Raw genomic sequence first — 19,684 nt, forward strand, 5'->3', positions numbered from 1 at the left:
ATCTGAACATATGAACTATTCTGAAGAATCTCGTATATTTAAAGGAAATAATGTAATATGGCAACAAAATTAAATAAAACAAATACAAAAAGTTTTGTAAGGAAAGCAATCACTAACCGGACAAAGAACAAATAACAAAAAAAAAAATCGGGGCATCGCCCGGGTCACTAACTAGTTTAAAAACTAAAACTATGATGATAATGAGACATATGTTCTCACCTCATCAACCTCCCTTTTTTTCTTTTTATTTTTAATAATTAAAATAGAGAAAACTCAAAAGACATCAATATTGATGTGTGCTCGTATTAAAAGAGGGAAAACTCAAAAGACTTCTCATAAAAAATACCCTAAATTACACCCTTTGTTCGGGGCCCTCATTGGGACCCACAACCACAAGAAAATTACTAAAACACCCCCAAACGAAAACCTTCTGATGGGCTCAGATCATAATCTCGGGGTCCAAATCTTAGCCTCCAGCAGGCCCAATATTATTGCTCATATTTACTAACAATGTCATCCGGCATTACTATAAATGTGACCCACCTAATCATTACTCAGATAGACAATTATTCATAAAATCATTCTCTCTCTACTTTCTCTTTATACAAGAACTGACTTGAGCGTCGGTGAGGGTTTTTTCGGGAACCCCCCTCCCCCCCGAGCCAGTTTATGTTTGTCCTTTTGTAGGAAATACAATAGCCAAATACTCAAAAACAACAGCCAAATACTCAAATACAATAGCTCGATTGAAAGAAACAATTCGCCTAGTTGACGGAGCTTCCCCCATTAATATGTAGTATTTTCTTCGCAGAAATAGTTGGGGCCGTCTCTTGGGAAACCAACTACAAGCCATGGTTAATACTCGCTGAACTAGGAAATATCCTTCAACTGGGGAATCAAACCATTCATCATTCTCGGACGACAGAGAAAGAATCCCCTCACCTTTGAACATCAAGCCCGCAGGCACAACATCGGTCACCCAAGGGGTTCTGAGTAACATGGTAGCCCAGCTCAAAGATACTCTTGAGCGGACAGTCCGTGCAATGATGATCAATCTTCAAGATGGAGGTGAAGGAACTTCTCGAAGGCCTACCCCTCATAGCCTTGACATCCCACCAAGGAGGGAACACTCAAGAACACACGTGAGTACCAGAGCACATTCTTCGGGAACACAAGTAAGAGAGGGACCTCCCCCGAACACAAGTGATTCTCGGAGGATCATCGACGAGCGCATGATGCATAGAGGAGATAAGGACGCCCGAGAGTTGCTCAATCGACGAAGATGGAATCAGACATCCCGTGAAGAAAAGAGGGAGGACATGAGGGAGATAAGAAGATGCCCCCGCCTAGGGAGACTCAACTATGTCTTCCCAATCATCCCTGCAAGAGCCATCCAATAGGCCTCCAAGCCACAGGCCCCCTTCAAGAAGAAGAGAAGTTGATGAATTTGTCACCCCAAGGCAACCAAGGCAAACAAATGCCCGAAGGGAACCGTTCCCCATGCCAAGGCAGAGGCCACCTATTCGTCGAGAAAGGGATAAAACTCCTTTGCACCGGGACAGGTCGCCCATTTGTTGAGAAAGAGATATGACTCCCCCTCGCCATGTTAGGTTACCCATCCGCCGAGAAAGGACAAGGACCTCTTCAAGGCAAGATAGAAGACGAACACCCAGCTACGATGACTGGGGCATGTGGCAAAGAATGGTTGGTCCAACCAGGAACTTGAACAAGACACTAACCCCCTTCAGCCAAGAGATCATGGACACCCCTCGGATTGACAAGGTAAAAGTCCCCACATTGAGCCATTCATTGGCACAACTGATCTTAAAGAGCATATGGCTGCTTATGCAGCCCAAATGAGTGTCCAAACGGGATGTGGAGCCACATGATGCAAGTATTTCCCCACTACTCTCAAAGGGCTCACCCGATATGGTTCAACAAGCACGTCCCGGAAGAAAGCATACACACCTATTGCAAGCTGGAGAAAGTTTTCATCAGCCAATTCCAAGTTGGGAAACGGCACAAGAGAACAAATGTGAATGTCATGGCGATCAAGCAAGGTGAGAACGAAATCCTGCAAAGTTACATCAAAATTTTCAATGAAGAAACCCTACAAATTCACAATCTTCGAGATGAGACAAAGTTCACTTTCCTACTGTATGGGATCCTACGAAACAACTTTCAATTCAAGTTGATTGAATACGGGGTCTCCACACTAGCCGAAGCCACGGATAAGGCTCAGATACACACACAGGCGACTGATGTGAGTGGAACAACAAAAATCGAGAAGAGGTAAGACAAGAGAAATAAAGAAGAAGCCACAACTTCCATACGTCCGCCCGGCAGGAAGCTTCACCCAGGGAGGACCATGGCGAAGACCCCCGATACAACCACAACGGGAGAGAAATCTACCTCGACCTTAAGGACAAGGATGTTCTCCTAACTCCCCCACGAATCAAGACTCCCGGAGCAAAAAGGGACAAGTCACTTTGGTGTGAGTTCCACCACGAGTGCGGGCACACCACGAAGAGCTGTCGGGAGCTGAAGAGGGCTTTGGATCAATTAGTCGACAAGGGAAAGCTTAATGATTACTTAAAGAAAAATCCTTCCCTCTAAAAGTAAAAGCCAAGGACATGGACCCCCCTAGGGATGATAATGGTAACTACTGATGGCAAGCCCCCCCCCCCCCCCCCAAAGAAATACCGACAGGCTCAAAAGGTTTTATGTTTGAACCCCCTAAGTACTTTTCCTTTCTTTAAAGTACTTTAGCTCTTATCCATAGTTCTCAATTATGAAAATGGGGCAAGATACATGTAAGCTCGCCACAAACTTAACAAATTTCCATCATTAGCGCCACCTTTGAAGATTTTTGTACTAGTGACACCAACCCACTCAACAATGTCCAGCCAACATTCAACTTCGTTGCACATATCCACCGAAAAAATGCCCCACCAGTCACCATCAACACCCTTACTTAATCTATCACCAACACCAGCCATATACACCATAAAACCAACATTTCCACCTCATTTCTAAGCAGCACCAAACTGACCAACAATGATAATCGTTTTACATGTATGTGTCATATTTATGTGAGTACACTCGCAAACAATTATGCATCAATCCCTCCCTTTCTCTCCTATTAAATGTATTCAACTTTTACATCAAGCCAGCACTTACAAAAGAAAATTTTTATATTATTAAAGAAAATTGATAGATAAACATTTTAAAGGGTTAAATGATTAATTTTATACATAATTATTGATTAAGAATATTTATTTTATCAAAATGAAAAAATTTATGACTAAAAAATAGACAACTTTTACATATATAAGGGTAACTTTTAAGCATTTTACGTTAATTTTAACTTCGGTGTACAATATTTATCGTACATCCCATGTAAATTAAATAAGAATTTGTGTAATATAATTGAGATATTGTTGGATTCCTATCAATATGTATTTTCAAACTATCAAATTTTTATTAAAAAATTTATATATAATTAGATATATTAATGGTCAAACGTCTGTATTATATTCCGTGAAAAACAAATTTTAACCATAAAAAGAACGGAGGGAGTAGGACGTTTTGTACGTAAGCAATTAGTTAAGCCATTAGTCAAGTCTAAGTTTGCTGATTTTTCTTATAGCAGTCATAAAAATACAATATTGTCTAGTATTGAAATTTATAAAAATTTTATTTATAGAAGTCATAATATTCCACGTGTGCAATTTATTGATTGAGAATGATTGCAATTGTAGCTAGTCTTGATACAACGATCAGAATCATTCTCGCCCAAAATCCGAACTGCATACTGTATATCCGAAATTATTGAAAATTGGATTCAAACTTGAGAATTTGATACGATGAGGCTAACCATGATTAATTTATGATACCGAGTCACATGATCGGATCCCAACATTATCTGAATAGCATGTCACCTTTATTTGTATAGTTGTTGGCCGACGCGCTATCGCGCGCCGTCCCCCAAGATAGTCAAAAATTAATAGTTTAATTATTTTTAGTAAAGTATCTCAATTATGGTTAATAAATGTTAGTTTGGAGAAAAAAACATATAGCTTAGGAACTACTAACACTTGTATTTGTCGAGATTGCATATGCTATCTTGTTCAACACTTAATTCTAACTCACGAGGATTCGAAATGATAAAATTAGAGTAATATTATTCAAATATAAGAGGTATATAACTAAGTTCTAAGAAATATATAGTCATTAACTTTGCCGCAATAAGCTACATTTTTAGTTAGCTAATCTTGGGAAACACACTACTTACGTTCCATATTATATTTTCATTGATAGAAACAAAGCCTTTCTGTTGAAGGGCTAGAACTCAATAACAAGTACTTAATCAATCCTTAAAATAGAAGGATGCGGAGCAAAACTAAAAACTACTACTTCCTCTTCCTCTTCCTCTTCCTCACCCTTCGCGTCTTACTTACGAGTATTATTACGCGTATGGTTCGTCATGTACTTATCCTCAGAGCTGTTATTCAGACTAATTTAGCCATTTGTTTATTGAAATGCACTAAGAATTATACAACCATCATAAACAATATCCATAATAAGATGACAACAACTACTTCATTAATGTTCCACTGCAAGTAGCTTTAACTTTCATTGCAAAAGAACGAACAAGATCTTACTATCAATACAATTAGCTTTCATTAAAATAAAAAAATCTATTACAATTAGCAACTTCATATAACATCAAACATTCAATTACATAAAACAGAAGATAAAAAAAACCAAAAAATGACAGGCGCTTCTTGATCACCATGTCAAGTCTGCACACTGTAATTCTTCACTTTGCCAAAAACAAAAAACTATTTCTGTAGTAAGACAATAAAATAAATTAGAAAAAAAATTATCAGGCAAACCAACCAAAAAATCGCGAGAAGTATTTATGATTTATGATCAAAATATACAATCAAGTATTCTAAAACATCATAATCAGTTTCCAAAAAAACCCGAGCATCGGGTTAAACGTACTCCGTATATTGTAAACTGTGAGCATTAAAAAAAGTTGTCTACATCACTATCAAACATATAATGTTGAACTATTTTAACTTAATTAATGGGCATAAAGAAGAATAACGAAAAGACACTTTATAAATGTATAACCATTTCTATGTTCCTCTAAAAGCCAAATAAGAAGAATATATAGACACCTTCCCAGTATACTACTTCTAATTTCTAGCCTGCATATTTTAATTTAATACTCGTTCAAATCACTGTACGATTTCCCAAATTCTTATATGAGACTGTCCTCACCATTAACTGATGGTGAGACCAGTTCACATTTGCGAATTTAGGTATGTTACTTCTATAGTTTAGATATATTACTGTTTTTTATAATTTTAGAGGAGGTATTTTTTTAGTTTAGGTATGTTACTTTTATAGTTCATACATGTTACTTTTTTTTATACGGAGTAGTTTTAGGGGAGATACCTTCTTAGTTTAGTTATGTTACTTCTATAGTTTAGACATGTTACTTTTTTTATAACTTAAGAGAAGGTACTTTTTTTAGTTTAGGTATGTTACTTCTATAGTTTATACATGTTACTTTTTTTTATACGGACTAGTTTTAGGAGAGATACCTTCTTAGTTAAGTATGTTACTTCTATAGTTTAGACATGTTACTTTTTTTTAATAATTTTAGAGGAGGTATTTTTTTTAGTTTAGGTATGTTACTTCTATAATTTAGGCATGTTACTTTTTTTTATAATTTTAAATGAGTTACTTTTTTAGTTTAGGTATGTTACTTCTATAGTTTAGACATGTTACTTTTATTTTATACGAAATAGTTTTAGGGGAGGTACATTTTTAGTTTAGGTATGTTACTTATATAGTTTATACATGTTACTTTTTTTATATATATATAATTTTAGAGGAGGTACTTTTTTAATTTAGGTATTTTACGGCTATAGTTTAGATCTGTTACTTTTTTTTATAGTTTTAGGGGAGGTACGCTATTGGTTTCGCGCTCGTCACACCATCAAGTTGATGGTGTGACTGGTCTCACAGGAGACGCGCTGGTACGATTTTACCATAAAGACGAACAAATAAAGACATTGGCAGTGGAAACAATGAAGAAATTAAGTTTCCATATTACAAAATAATGAATTCAGATATGGGGATACTGAAGTACTAAAATCAACAAATAAATCAGAGATTCAATAAATAAACGGAAAATGAGAACAACAAATTCAAACAACATATTTTTTCAACGTTTTATGCAAGCACTATCTATCGCAGATAATAGTTAGTGTATTGTTCAGAACTTCAGATATATTACAAAGGAGATGAATATTAAGTTGCTCTCATATCCTTATAGGGAGGTCTCCTTAACAATCTAAAAATAATCCCTCCATCCGGAAATAGTTGAACCATTTCCATCATCTCCCCGTCACTCGTACAAGTAGTGGCGTATTGTAAATAATCATAAGCCAACACTACACTGGGAAAGTGACTTCTTCATCCTAAACTACCACAGGTGACTATTCTCTTAGAACAGTGGGAGTATATATATTTTATAAATGCAACATGCCGAAAAGCTAGTCTCTCGCCAAATTCCACCAGATCATAATTTATTTTAAAATAGAAATTCTAATTAGCTAATGGATATAAACTAATCATTGCCATTACATACAGCAGGAACCAAATAACATTTTTGCATTTTTTCCCTTTTTTCATCAATTGAAGTAAAAAAAAGCTGATCTACACGATTCGCAAAGTATGAAATTGCCCATTAAAACACATAGATAATACAATGCTCCAAAAGTATTTCTATGGAAATAAATCGAAAGTTGCAGAAAAATATGAACTATTCTGAAGAATCTCGTATATTTAAAGGAAATAATGTAATATGGCAACAAAATTAAATAAAACAAATACAAAAAGTTTTGTAAGGAAAGCAATCACTAACCGGACAAAGAACAAATAACAAAAAAAAAATCGGGGCATCGCCCGGGTCACTAACTAGTTTAAAACTAAAACTATGATGATAATGAGACATATGTTCTCACCTCATCAACCTCCCTTTTTTTCTTTTTATTTTTAATAATTAAAATAGAGAAAACTCAAAAGACATCAATATTGATGTGTGCTCGTATTAAAAGAGGGAAAACTCAAAGACTTCTCATAAAAATACCCTAAATTACACCCTTTGTTCGGGGCCCTCATTGGGACCCACAACCACAAGAAAATTACTAAAACACCCCCAAACGAAAACCTTCTGATGGGCTCAGATCATAATCTCGGGGTCCAAATCTTAGCCTCCAGCAGGCCCAATATTATTGCTCATATTTACTAACAATGTCATCCGGCATTACTATAAATGTGACCCACCTAATCATTACTCAGATAGACAATTATTCATAAAATCATTCTCTCTCTACTTTCTCTTTATACAAGAACTGACTTGAGCGTCGGTGAGGGTTTTTTCGGGAACCCCCCTCCCCCCCGAGCCAGTTTATGTTTGTCCTTTTGTAGGAAATACAATAGCCAAATACTCAAAAACAACAGCCAAATACTCAAATACAATAGCTCGATTGAAAGAAACAATTCGCCTAGTTGACGGAGCTTCCCCCATTAATATGTAGTATTTTCTTCGCAGAAATAGTTGGGGCCGTCTCTTGGGAAACCAACTACAAGCCATGGTTAATACTCGCTGAACTAGGAAATATCCTTCAACTGGGGAATCAAACCATTCATCATTCTCGGACGACAGAGAAAGAATCCCCTCACCTTTGAACATCAAGCCCGCAGGCACAACATCGGTCACCCAAGGGGTTCTGAGTAACATGGTAGCCCAGCTCAAAGATACTCTTGAGCGGACAGTCCGTGCAATGATGATCAATCTTCAAGATGGAGGTGAAGGAACTTCTCGAAGGCCTACCCCTCATAGCCTTGACATCCCACCAAGGAGGGAACACTCAAGAACACACGTGAGTACCAGAGCACATTCTTCGGGAACACAAGTAAGAGAGGGACCTCCCCCGAACACAAGTGATTCTCGGAGGATCATCGACGAGCGCATGATGCATAGAGGAGATAAGGACGCCCGAGAGTTGCTCAATCGACGAAGATGGAATCAGACATCCCGTGAAGAAAAGAGGGAGGACATGAGGGAGATAAGAAGATGCCCCCGCCTAGGGAGACTCAACTATGTCTTCCCAATCATCCCTGCAAGAGCCATCCAATAGGCCTCCAAGCCACAGGCCCCCTTCAAGAAGAAGAGAAGTTGATGAATTTGTCACCCCAAGGCAACCAAGGCAAACAAATGCCCGAAGGGAACCGTTCCCCATGCCAAGGCAGAGGCCACCTATTCGTCGAGAAAGGGATAAAACTCCTTTGCACCGGGACAGGTCGCCCATTTGTTGAGAAAGAGATATGACTCCCCCTCGCCATGTTAGGTTACCCATCCGCCGAGAAAGGACAAGGACCTCTTCAAGGCAAGATAGAAGACGAACACCCAGCTACGATGACTGGGGCATGTGGCAAAGAATGGTTGGTCCAACCAGGAACTTGAACAAGACACTAACCCCCTTCAGCCAAGAGATCATGGACACCCCTCGGATTGACAAGGTAAAAGTCCCCACATTGAGCCATTCATTGGCACAACTGATCTTAAAGAGCATATGGCTGCTTATGCAGCCCAAATGAGTGTCCAAACGGGATGTGGAGCCACATGATGCAAGTATTTCCCCACTACTCTCAAAGGGCTCACCCGATATGGTTCAACAAGCACGTCCCGGAAGAAAGCATACACACCTATTGCAAGCTGGAGAAAGTTTTCATCAGCCAATTCCAAGTTGGGAAACGGCACAAGAGAACAAATGTGAATGTCATGGCGATCAAGCAAGGTGAGAACGAAATCCTGCAAAGTTACATCAAAATTTTCAATGAAGAAACCCTACAAATTCACAATCTTCGAGATGAGACAAAGTTCACTTTCCTACTGTATGGGATCCTACGAAACAACTTTCAATTCAAGTTGATTGAATACGGGGTCTCCACACTAGCCGAAGCCACGGATAAGGCTCAGATACACACACAGGCGACTGATGTGAGTGGAACAACAAAAATCGAGAAGAGGTAAGACAAGAGAAATAAAGAAGAAGCCACAACTTCCATACGTCCGCCCGGCAGGAAGCTTCACCCAGGGAGGACCATGGCGAAGACCCCCGATACAACCACAACGGGAGAGAAATCTACCTCGACCTTAAGGACAAGGATGTTCTCCTAACTCCCCCACGAATCAAGACTCCCGGAGCAAAAAGGGACAAGTCACTTTGGTGTGAGTTCCACCACGAGTGCGGGCACACCACGAAGAGCTGTCGGGAGCTGAAGAGGGCTTTGGATCAATTAGTCGACAAGGGAAAGCTTAATGATTACTTAAAGAAAAATCCTTCCCTCTAAAAGTAAAAGCCAAGGACATGGACCCCCCTAGGGATGATAATGGTAACTACTGATGGCAAGCCCCCCCCCCCCCCCCCCCAAAGAAATACCGACAGGCTCAAAAGGTTTTATGTTTGAACCCCCTAAGTACTTTTCCTTTCTTTAAAGTACTTTAGCTCTTATCCATAGTTCTCAATTATGAAAATGGGGCAAGATACATGTAAGCTCGCCACAAACTTAACAAATTTCCATCATTAGCGCCACCTTTGAAGATTTTTGTACTAGTGACACCAACCCACTCAACAATGTCCAGCCAACATTCAACTTCGTTGCACATATCCACCGAAAAAATGCCCCACCAGTCACCATCAACACCCTTACTTAATCTATCACCAACACCAGCCATATACACCATAAAACCAACATTTCCACCTCATTTCTAAGCAGCACCAAACTGACCAACAATGATAATCGTTTTACATGTATGTGTCATATTTATGTGAGTACACTCGCAAACAATTATGCATCAATCCCTCCCTTTCTCTCCTATTAAATGTATTCAACTTTTACATCAAGCCAGCACTTACAAAAGAAAATTTTTATATTATTAAAGAAAATTGATAGATAAACATTTTAAAGGGTTAAATGATTAATTTTATACATAATTATTGATTAAGAATATTTATTTTATCAAAATGAAAAAATTTATGACTAAAAAATAGACAACTTTTACATATATAAGGGTAACTTTTAAGCATTTTACGTTAATTTTAACTTCGGTGTACAATATTTATCGTACATCCCATGTAAATTAAATAAGAATTTGTGTAATATAATTGAGATATTGTTGGATTCCTATCAATATGTATTTTCAAACTATCAAATTTTTATTAAAAAATTTATATATAATTAGATATATTAATGGTCAAACGTCTGTATTATATTCCGTGAAAAACAAATTTTAACCATAAAAAGAACGGAGGGAGTAGGACGTTTTGTACGTAAGCAATTAGTTAAGCCATTAGTCAAGTCTAAGTTTGCTGATTTTTCTTATAGCAGTCATAAAAATACAATATTGTCTAGTATTGAAATTTATAAAAATTTTATTTATAGAAGTCATAATATTCCACGTGTGCAATTTATTGATTGAGAATGATTGCAATTGTAGCTAGTCTTGATACAACGATCAGAATCATTCTCGCCCAAAATCCGAACTGCATACTGTATATCCGAAATTATTGAAAATTGGATTCAAACTTGAGAATTTGATACGATGAGGCTAACCATGATTAATTTATGATACCGAGTCACATGATCGGATCCCAACATTATCTGAATAGCATGTCACCTTTATTTGTATAGTTGTTGGCCGACGCGCTATCGCGCGCCGTCCCCCAAGATAGTCAAAAATTAATAGTTTAATTATTTTTAGTAAAGTATCTCAATTATGGTTAATAAATGTTAGTTTGGAGAAAAAAACATATAGCTTAGGAACTACTAACACTTGTATTTGTCGAGATTGCATATGCTATCTTGTTCAACACTTAATTCTAACTCACGAGGATTCGAAATGATAAAATTAGAGTAATATTATTCAAATATAAGAGGTATATAACTAAGTTCTAAGAAATATATAGTCATTAACTTTGCCGCAATAAGCTACATTTTTAGTTAGCTAATCTTGGGAAACACACTACTTACGTTCCATATTATATTTTCATTGATAGAAACAAAGCCTTTCTGTTGAAGGGCTAGAACTCAATAACAAGTACTTAATCAATCCTTAAAATAGAAGGATGCGGAGCAAAACTAAAAACTACTACTTCCTCTTCCTCTTCCTCTTCCTCACCCTTCGCGTCTTACTTACGAGTATTATTACGCGTATGGTTCGTCATGTACTTATCCTCAGAGCTGTTATTCAGACTAATTTAGCCATTTGTTTATTGAAATGCACTAAGAATTATACAACCATCATAAACAATATCCATAATAAGATGACAACAACTACTTCATTAATGTTCCACTGCAAGTAGCTTTAACTTTCATTGCAAAAGAACGAACAAGATCTTACTATCAATACAATTAGCTTTCATTAAAATAAAAAAATCTATTACAATTAGCAACTTCATATAACATCAAACATTCAATTACATAAAACAGAAGATAAAAAAAACCAAAAAATGACAGGCGCTTCTTGATCACCATGTCAAGTCTGCACACTGTAATTCTTCACTTTGCCAAAAACAAAAAACTATTTCTGTAGTAAGACAATAAAATAAATTAGAAAAAAAATTATCAGGCAAACCAACCAAAAAATCGCGAGAAGTATTTATGATTTATGATCAAAATATACAATCAAGTATTCTAAAACATCATAATCAGTTTCCAAAAAAACCCGAGCATCGGGTTAAACGTACTCCGTATATTGTAAACTGTGAGCATTAAAAAAAGTTGTCTACATCACTATCAAACATATAATGTTGAACTATTTTAACTTAATTAATGGGCATAAAGAAGAATAACGAAAAGACACTTTATAAATGTATAACCATTTCTATGTTCCTCTAAAAGCCAAATAAGAAGAATATATAGACACCTTCCCAGTATACTACTTCTAATTTCTAGCCTGCATATTTTAATTTAATACTCGTTCAAATCACTGTACGATTTCCCAAATTCTTATATGAGACTGTCCTCACCATTAACTGATGGTGAGACCAGTTCACATTTGCGAATTTAGGTATGTTACTTCTATAGTTTAGATATATTACTGTTTTTTATAATTTTAGAGGAGGTATTTTTTTTAGTTTAGGTATGTTACTTTTATAGTTCATACATGTTACTTTTTTTTATACGGAGTAGTTTTAGGGGAGATACCTTCTTAGTTTAGTTATGTTACTTCTATAGTTTAGACATGTTACTTTTTTTATAACTTAAGAGAAGGTACTTTTTTTAGTTTAGGTATGTTACTTCTATAGTTTATACATGTTACTTTTTTTTATACGGACTAGTTTTAGGAGAGATACCTTCTTAGTTAAGTATGTTACTTCTATAGTTTAGACATGTTACTTTTTTTTTAATAATTTTAGAGGAGGTATTTTTTTTAGTTTAGGTATGTTACTTCTATAATTTAGGCATGTTACTTTTTTTTTATAATTTTAAATGAGTTACTTTTTTAGTTTAGGTATGTTACTTCTATAGTTTAGACATGTTACTTTTATTTTATACGAAATAGTTTTAGGGGAGGTACATTTTTAGTTTAGGTATGTTACTTATATAGTTTATACATGTTACTTTTTTTATATATATATAATTTTAGAGGAGGTACTTTTTTAATTTAGGTATTTTACGGCTATAGTTTAGATCTGTTACTTTTTTTTATAGTTTTAGGGGAGGTACGCTATTGGTTTCGCGCTCGTCACACCATCAAGTTGATGGTGTGACTGGTCTCACAGGAGACGCGCTGGTACGATTTTACCATAAAGACGAACAAATAAAGACATTGGCAGTGGAAACAATGAAGAAATTAAGTTTCCATATTACAAAATAATGAATTCAGATATGGGGATACTGAAGTACTAAAATCAACAAATAAATCAGAGATTCAATAAATAAACGGAAAATGAGAACAACAAATTCAAACAACATATTTTTTTCAACGTTTTATGCAAGCACTATCTATCGCAGATAATAGTTAGTGTATTGTTCAGAACTTCAGATATATTACAAAGGAGATGAATATTAAGTTGCTCTCATATCCTTATAGGGAGGTCTCCTTAACAATCTAAAAATAATCCCTCCATCCGGAAATAGTTGAACCATTTCCATCATCTCCCCGTCACTCGTACAAGTAGTGGCGTATTGTAAAATAAATCATAAGCCAACACTACACTGGGAAAAGTGACTTCTTCCATCCTAAACTACCACAGGTGACTATTCTCTTAGAACAGTGGGAGTATATATATTTTATAAATGCAACATGCCGAAAAGCTAGTACTTCGCCAAATTCCACCAAGATCATAAATTTATTTTAAAAAATAGAAATTCTAATTAGCTTAATGGATATAAACTAAATCATTGCCAGTTACATACAGCAGGAACCAAATAACATTTTTGCATTTTTTTTCCCTTTTTTCATCAATTGAAGTAAAAAAAAAGCTGATCTACACGATTCGCAGAAAGTATGAAATTGCCCATTAAAACACATAGATAATACAATGCTCCAAAAAGTATTTCTATGGAAATAAATCGAAAGTTGCAGAAATAATAACCCTGTTAACAAGAAATGCAATTGAATAATGTGGGGAAATAAATCACCTGGGGTTTAATGGCTCCCTGAACAGTTTGAAGAGCAATTTTTCCCGGGGGCTCCAAATTTAACAAGGCTTTCCTAAAAATGTCCTGATAAATACCCAAAAAATTGTCAGAACTTCTAATTTGATGGAAACTGCCCTAAAACAATAAGTTGATGTGAATTTTGGTTGTAATTTCGAAGTAATTGAAGCAGACAATTGCTTACCATAGTTTTTGGTTCGCGAAATCAGAGAGGAGGTTCCAATTAAAATCTCTACTCCGGCAACTGAGTTCGCTGCGTTGGGTTGGGGTTGGGCTATACGGCTTTTAACAAAGTGTGGCAAACTTTTATTTTACCCCAAAAAAAATTAAAAATTGTTTTTCACCGCCTAAAAATGGAAAAAGTGGCTACGTAGTTCAATTTCCTTCCAATTTTTTACAATCCTTGTGTGATTTTTCTTTAACTCTTTCACCTTTCTTTCTTTATTTCCATTAAATTTTGTCAATTATGTGAAATAATAGTTGTGAAAATTTATGTAAATTCATGGACGATAAAGAAGCGAGGGTTAAATACATGAAATTGTTGAAGATCGAAGAGAACATATTAGAAATATTACCGTTATTGTGGCCCCGCACATAACATTTCCATCTATTTTTCCATATTTCAGGTGGTAAAAAACAAGTTTCAAATTTTCTTTAGGTGGTAAAATGCAAGTATTAGTTTTTTAGGTGGTAGAAAATAATTTTTGACTTTTAGATGATAAAAAACAATTTATCCTTACTTTATTAAGGACAAAACGTCAGAACTCAGCAGATTTGAGGGCCTATTAAACAAATATAGCAATCAGACTTACTTCTTCAGGCAAATCAGGGGAGCAAGGATGAAAATACAATTAGGAACTAAGATCAAAGTTAGAAAACTATTTAAACTTTACTGACTATTAATTGAGCAAGTTGGAACAAACATATACACATGGAAAGTGCTCAAAATAAGTCTACCTTGGATGGGGTGGCCCCTAGATTGGTTTCTGCCCATACTTTCTCCATGAAAAAATCATCAGGAGTGGCTGCATTCTTGTTACTTATTACAGGCACCTTAATGGATCTCTTACCTCTCAATTTCCTGCATAACAAAACAAAGTAAACATCAGATTAGTCTGACACGAATTCAATAAACAACCACTCACATTTAGAACAAAAAACTTGAGCATAACAAAAAAAAAAGATTGCAAACCTCTTCTTGGAAAAACGACATTTAGAACCACTCACATTTCAAACTCCCACGTTCACCCTTAACAAGGCAACTCTTCCTAAGATGCCGGATCAGACGACTGAGGAAAACCGAACAACTAAAATAAACTCCGGCTTAGATTTACCACACTCTCATCCATACCCAAGGAAGATACAAAGGACCTATTTGATGACAAGGTCTGAGTACAAGTACTGGACCCATCAAACTTCAAATTTATCACTCCCATTCATACTCAACGAAGATATCAAGAAATAACAATTTAGAATATGTGTTGCAATCTAATTCATTAAGAGACAGACAAGTAACAGAGTAATCTATCTGATTAACAATCATATAGCTCAACATGATAAAAATAACATACATCCTCGAGCTCGCTTTCGATTAAGTTAAATTCTAACTAATATAACATCCACAACATCAAACATTATATAAATTAATACAATCAACGATCAAATCTCAGTCAACCAATTTAACAAAGCAAAAAAAAAATCAACAATTACCTCAGCAAATCCCTCAAGTTGATCTCCTCTCTCGAAGCGTATTTGACCGCTCCATTACTTCTTCATTCACAGAAAAATCTTCAACCTTAACCCCAACAAATCATTGATTATTACAAACCAAGCAAAACAATCAACAAAATAAACAGATCAAGCTGCCCAAGTCACAGGTAATCTAAGCAAAGATATTTAAATCTTGAAGTAGGAAATGAATACCATCAAATTCAGTTTTATTTTAGCTTGTCTTAAATACAAAGATGCATAACTGATCAATATGCACCCCTTTTTATATTGATGGAGCACAAGAAATTAAACAAAGCAATTATCTGAACATGAAAGGGAGAAAGTCTTTAAACTCTTCCTCATATAAAACACGGGAAAGTAGTATTGTGCTCTCAAACTTCAAGTGCAGTATCTTACTCCTGTATATCCCTAAACTTACTCCTCTATATCATGTAATTACAAGAAGCTTTCATTTGGGCACGTACAGAGCAACATAATTTGCAAATATATTAATGGCATGCACCTGAAGCAAGTGATGGTCACGGCGATAACATAGAATAGAAAAGGCAGAATAATCCATCACTTTATCTGCCAACAAGACCAGATGGAAACATACATGGGAAGCTACATATATTCATTATTAGGTTTTTCTTGAAACGACATAGGCATTATTGATCAGTTTTAGCAATCTCACCAGATAAGCCTTTTGAAAGAATCCCGAGAAATTTCTTGTCTTGACAAACTGACTAAGAGCTTCAGTATGATCCCGTGAAAGACAATGCAATTCCCTCTACAACGGGATGTGAACTTTGAACTTTTCATATCGTAAATTCTCAAACTAAAACAGTACCCCTCGAAAAAACACTTCACCGAGAAGTAAAAGACACAAAGATGAAACCTGTAGCTCCAACTATATACGGAGTGGAGTACAAGATTTTTCGGTACACAAAGGAAGTTACTGAATGAAGAAGCATTAGAAAAATAACAGGAAGCAACATTTTCAAAGCACATAACATTTTATCATTGGATGAGCAAAACTTACATATAAAATGATCTTTCTTCCGTCGCAGGGCAATCTTTTCGTCCCATCCTTCCTCTCGAATGCATTCTCTGCAAAGGGTGCAGGCCCTTGGTCGTGGGGCTGTTGCTTTTTTACCTGTTCAGGCACAAGTTTTGATAAAGAAGCAACAAAAGGGATGTATTTTCAAAGTTTGAAGTAAAATGAAAAAATCATCACAGTTGATTTGCCGTAATGTAAAATGAAGTGCACAATACCAGTTGGAGTGTCTTTTATGTCAAAAACATTAGCTGGACATTATTCAACCAGCTTTTCTGCCTCCTCGTCACAAATATCTTGCAAGAGAACAACCTATACAATAAAAAATAAACATATCAGCATATTCACATAGGAAAATCCCCACCGGGGGGGGGGGGGTCCAAGAAGCGGTGTAGCCATTGTTTACCTCATGAAGCATCCGGTACCAAGCAGTGGCAACTGGAGACCACTTTGCGTGCTCTTTGCCAACACCTTTAACAGCATGTACTTCAAGTTCGATTTCCTGGACAGATGACAAGATTGCTGTTTGATGATATTTAACTTCAAAACTTCGCAAAGGAGTTTATAAAAGAAAAAACAGAAGCTCAGAGATACAAGGCACGTGAATCACTCAATCAGAAAATTTCCATCTATCATTAAACAACCCTAGTAATTTTAAGTATCAAGCTTCTGTACTCAATGATAAAAATAGACATTAAACAAATATGTAAAAAGAGAAACATATGAAATTTACCTGTCCTGGCCCAAATCTAGCAATAGTGATATCAGGATTCTTAGGATGAATTAGATTTTCAGATAGTTCAGGTTGCATTTCCTGGCTAGACTTAAAATTAGTATAAGTTCTGGGTGTCGTGGTTGAACTTGACTCTTTATTTTCTATATCCAACAAGAACATACTCCCATTTGGCAGCCACTTCAGTTCTTCTGACTTGACTGCAACAAAATGATAGCAATCATTATTCAAACGCACCATAAGCAAGTGAAACAATGGAGGTGAACAGTTAGTACAAATACTACAAACTAATCCTCCAACCCCTTACATGCCAAGGGAATGAAGTAAAGTTATACCTGAACGTCGTGGTTCACCTCGGTTACACTGAGCATGAAGTCCAAAAACAATGGTATTTTTCTCATTTGGTTCATCCTTTTCTAATAAAAAGTAAAAATAATATGTTAAAGCACAATCTTATATGGTAAACTCATGAACTCATGTATCGGCGTTAAACACCAGTAGACCATACCTGACTTATAAGAAAACATCCTTGGATCAACTCTCAAGGGAATAAGCCCCAATCTGTGTGCAAGAACCTCATCCTGAACCACTGATGTGTTTTTTGCTATAAAAACCTTCTCAAGGGCCATTGTGGGAACCTGAAACAAGAGTTCAAAGCTAAATCACTTTTTCACACAGTCTTAGTACAAGAAGTAGTATACCGTCTAGGATATGGTAACTTCTTTGTGCCTAAAACGCCAATCAATTCTACACCGAGAGCAGTGAGCAAGTTCAAACGACATAAATATATTCTCTTCTCTTTTGCTTATCTTCCAACAATGGAAAGTGAAAGACATAAATATATTCTAGATCATGCTGGATGAATAAATTGAGACAGGATTCAGGATACCTTCCTAGTGGATCAATTGCAATGCAATAACCGCCAGCAAAGTGAGCGGTAAGGGTGGCAAGTGCCTTTAATGAGGGGTATGAAATGACTTCGACAATACCTACATGTGCAAAACATGAGCAATATTGACATTTTCATTGTACACCAGAAAAATTAAAAACATTCCACATAAACAAACTAATCTCACCACTTCCAGATGTCAGAAAGAACTTTCTCCAGTATGTCCCATGCAATCTCATTTACCTGCATAAAAGTTAGCATTACGATCGATTATGTAACTGAAAAACTATATTGGAGCTGATTTTTATACCTCGGCAACTATTAACTCTCAAAAGTTGTCATGTATAGATTCATTTGCTTACAATTCTCACACTTTTCTCAGTAGCATACATAGTCTACTGCTCCATCTTATTCTAAATAAGTGTCATTCTAGAAACTGTTATTCTTCTCAGATGAGAAATCACTCTACATTTTCAATGCAAAGTATACTTTAAATTTCCCAAGACCACAGTATCAACCTTAACGATACGAGAGCAACTGTAAGGTCATCCATACTTCTTGAATACTCAATAGTTAGTGATCCTCAAACAAATTATTATCACTCCAAACTATTTTTACCCTAAATCAATAAGAACTTGGCTCGAACAAAATTCGATGACATTCAAAATATTAGCAATAAGCCAACAACTGAGAGACAAACTGCGATTACACGCACACTGAGAGACATCACACAAGCCTATATTATAATTTCTTCATGATTTCTTTGCTTTTACAATACCATTTCATCAACTTTTTACCAATTCAAACATACAAAATGGTATAATTTCATTCATGAAATTGAATCCAACAAAAAAAAAGAAAACAAAAGATTAACCTTGACATTTGAGAACTAAGATGGTAGACGCAATTCGATTATGCCATCAATTTTCCCTTCACCCTCTTTCTTTCTCCAACTTAAGTTTCAATTTGATTTCGACCAAAATCATATTATTAAAAGAAAAACAGTTTAATTGGACTCTAATCATCGAATTCGTTCGACACTAATTTGACTGAATTCACTGTAACTGACTGAACTTTTTATAATTCAAGCTTAATTATTGCCCTAAAACTTCATATTTTAAACAATAATTCCATTAGTTGAAGAGAAAAATATGTAAAACAGAAAAAAGGATGCAAACCTGGAAATGTATAAAAGCAGTGCAAAAGGACGCACCCATTGGAGGGAGATTGGTGATTGAGTGATTCAGTGGTGTTGCGGCGGTAGCGGCGATGCGGAGGGAGAATCGGTAGGAGATGGGGGATGAGATTATACCAAGAAGAAAAGCAGGAGGAAAGAGGGGGGGGGGGGGCTCGAGCAAGCAAAAGGAAGAGGAAGAAAGACCTAGGTCAGGCTGAACGTAAAGAGAGACGTGTCCAAATCTGAGAAAGAGGGCAAAAATGAAAAATTGGAAGAAATTGAGGGGCATTTCAGGTACTTCACTATTGGATGAATAGTCAAATACAACTCCTTGCTTTTAAAGGTTGTAGGATATACTACTAG

At 36.0% G+C, this 19,684-nt stretch overlaps 1 protein-coding gene and 1 long non-coding RNA gene across 3 annotated transcripts; both read right to left on the bottom strand.

Moving 5' to 3' along the window:
- Window positions 1-11,487: 11,487 nt before the first annotated feature.
- Window positions 11,488-16,620, bottom strand: LOC130468019 (uncharacterized). Its single transcript, XR_008928298.1, has 3 exons — window positions 16,160-16,620; window positions 15,466-15,550; window positions 11,488-14,836 (listed from the first exon to the last, which is right to left on the bottom strand). It is a non-coding gene; the product is annotated as an uncharacterized lncRNA (long non-coding RNA).
- A 117-nt stretch (window positions 16,621-16,737) lies between these two features.
- On the bottom strand, window positions 16,738-19,507 carry LOC110779675 (uncharacterized). Of its 2 annotated transcripts, none has more exons than XM_056837348.1 (8): window positions 19,323-19,507; window positions 18,332-18,387; window positions 18,145-18,244; window positions 17,764-17,893; window positions 17,591-17,671; window positions 17,256-17,455; window positions 16,929-17,044; window positions 16,738-16,834 (listed from the first exon to the last, which is right to left on the bottom strand). In XM_056837348.1, exons 4-8 carry the CDS (start codon window positions 17,882-17,884, stop codon window positions 16,756-16,758), a joined length of 597 nt encoding a protein of 198 aa, XP_056693326.1. In that variant the 5' UTR covers window positions 17,885-17,893; window positions 18,145-18,244; window positions 18,332-18,387; window positions 19,323-19,507; the 3' UTR covers window positions 16,738-16,755. The 2 variants fall into 2 exon arrangements, with proteins under 2 accessions (XP_056693326.1, XP_056693327.1); XM_056837349.1 differs by having other exon boundaries at window positions 16,929-17,024; window positions 19,323-19,506.
- Between the last annotated feature and the right edge of the window lie 177 nt (window positions 19,508-19,684).

This window comes from Spinacia oleracea, chromosome 2 (genome assembly GCF_020520425.1).
Source record: "Spinacia oleracea cultivar Varoflay chromosome 2, BTI_SOV_V1, whole genome shotgun sequence".
Taxonomy (NCBI): Eukaryota; Viridiplantae; Streptophyta; class Magnoliopsida; order Caryophyllales; family Amaranthaceae; genus Spinacia; species Spinacia oleracea.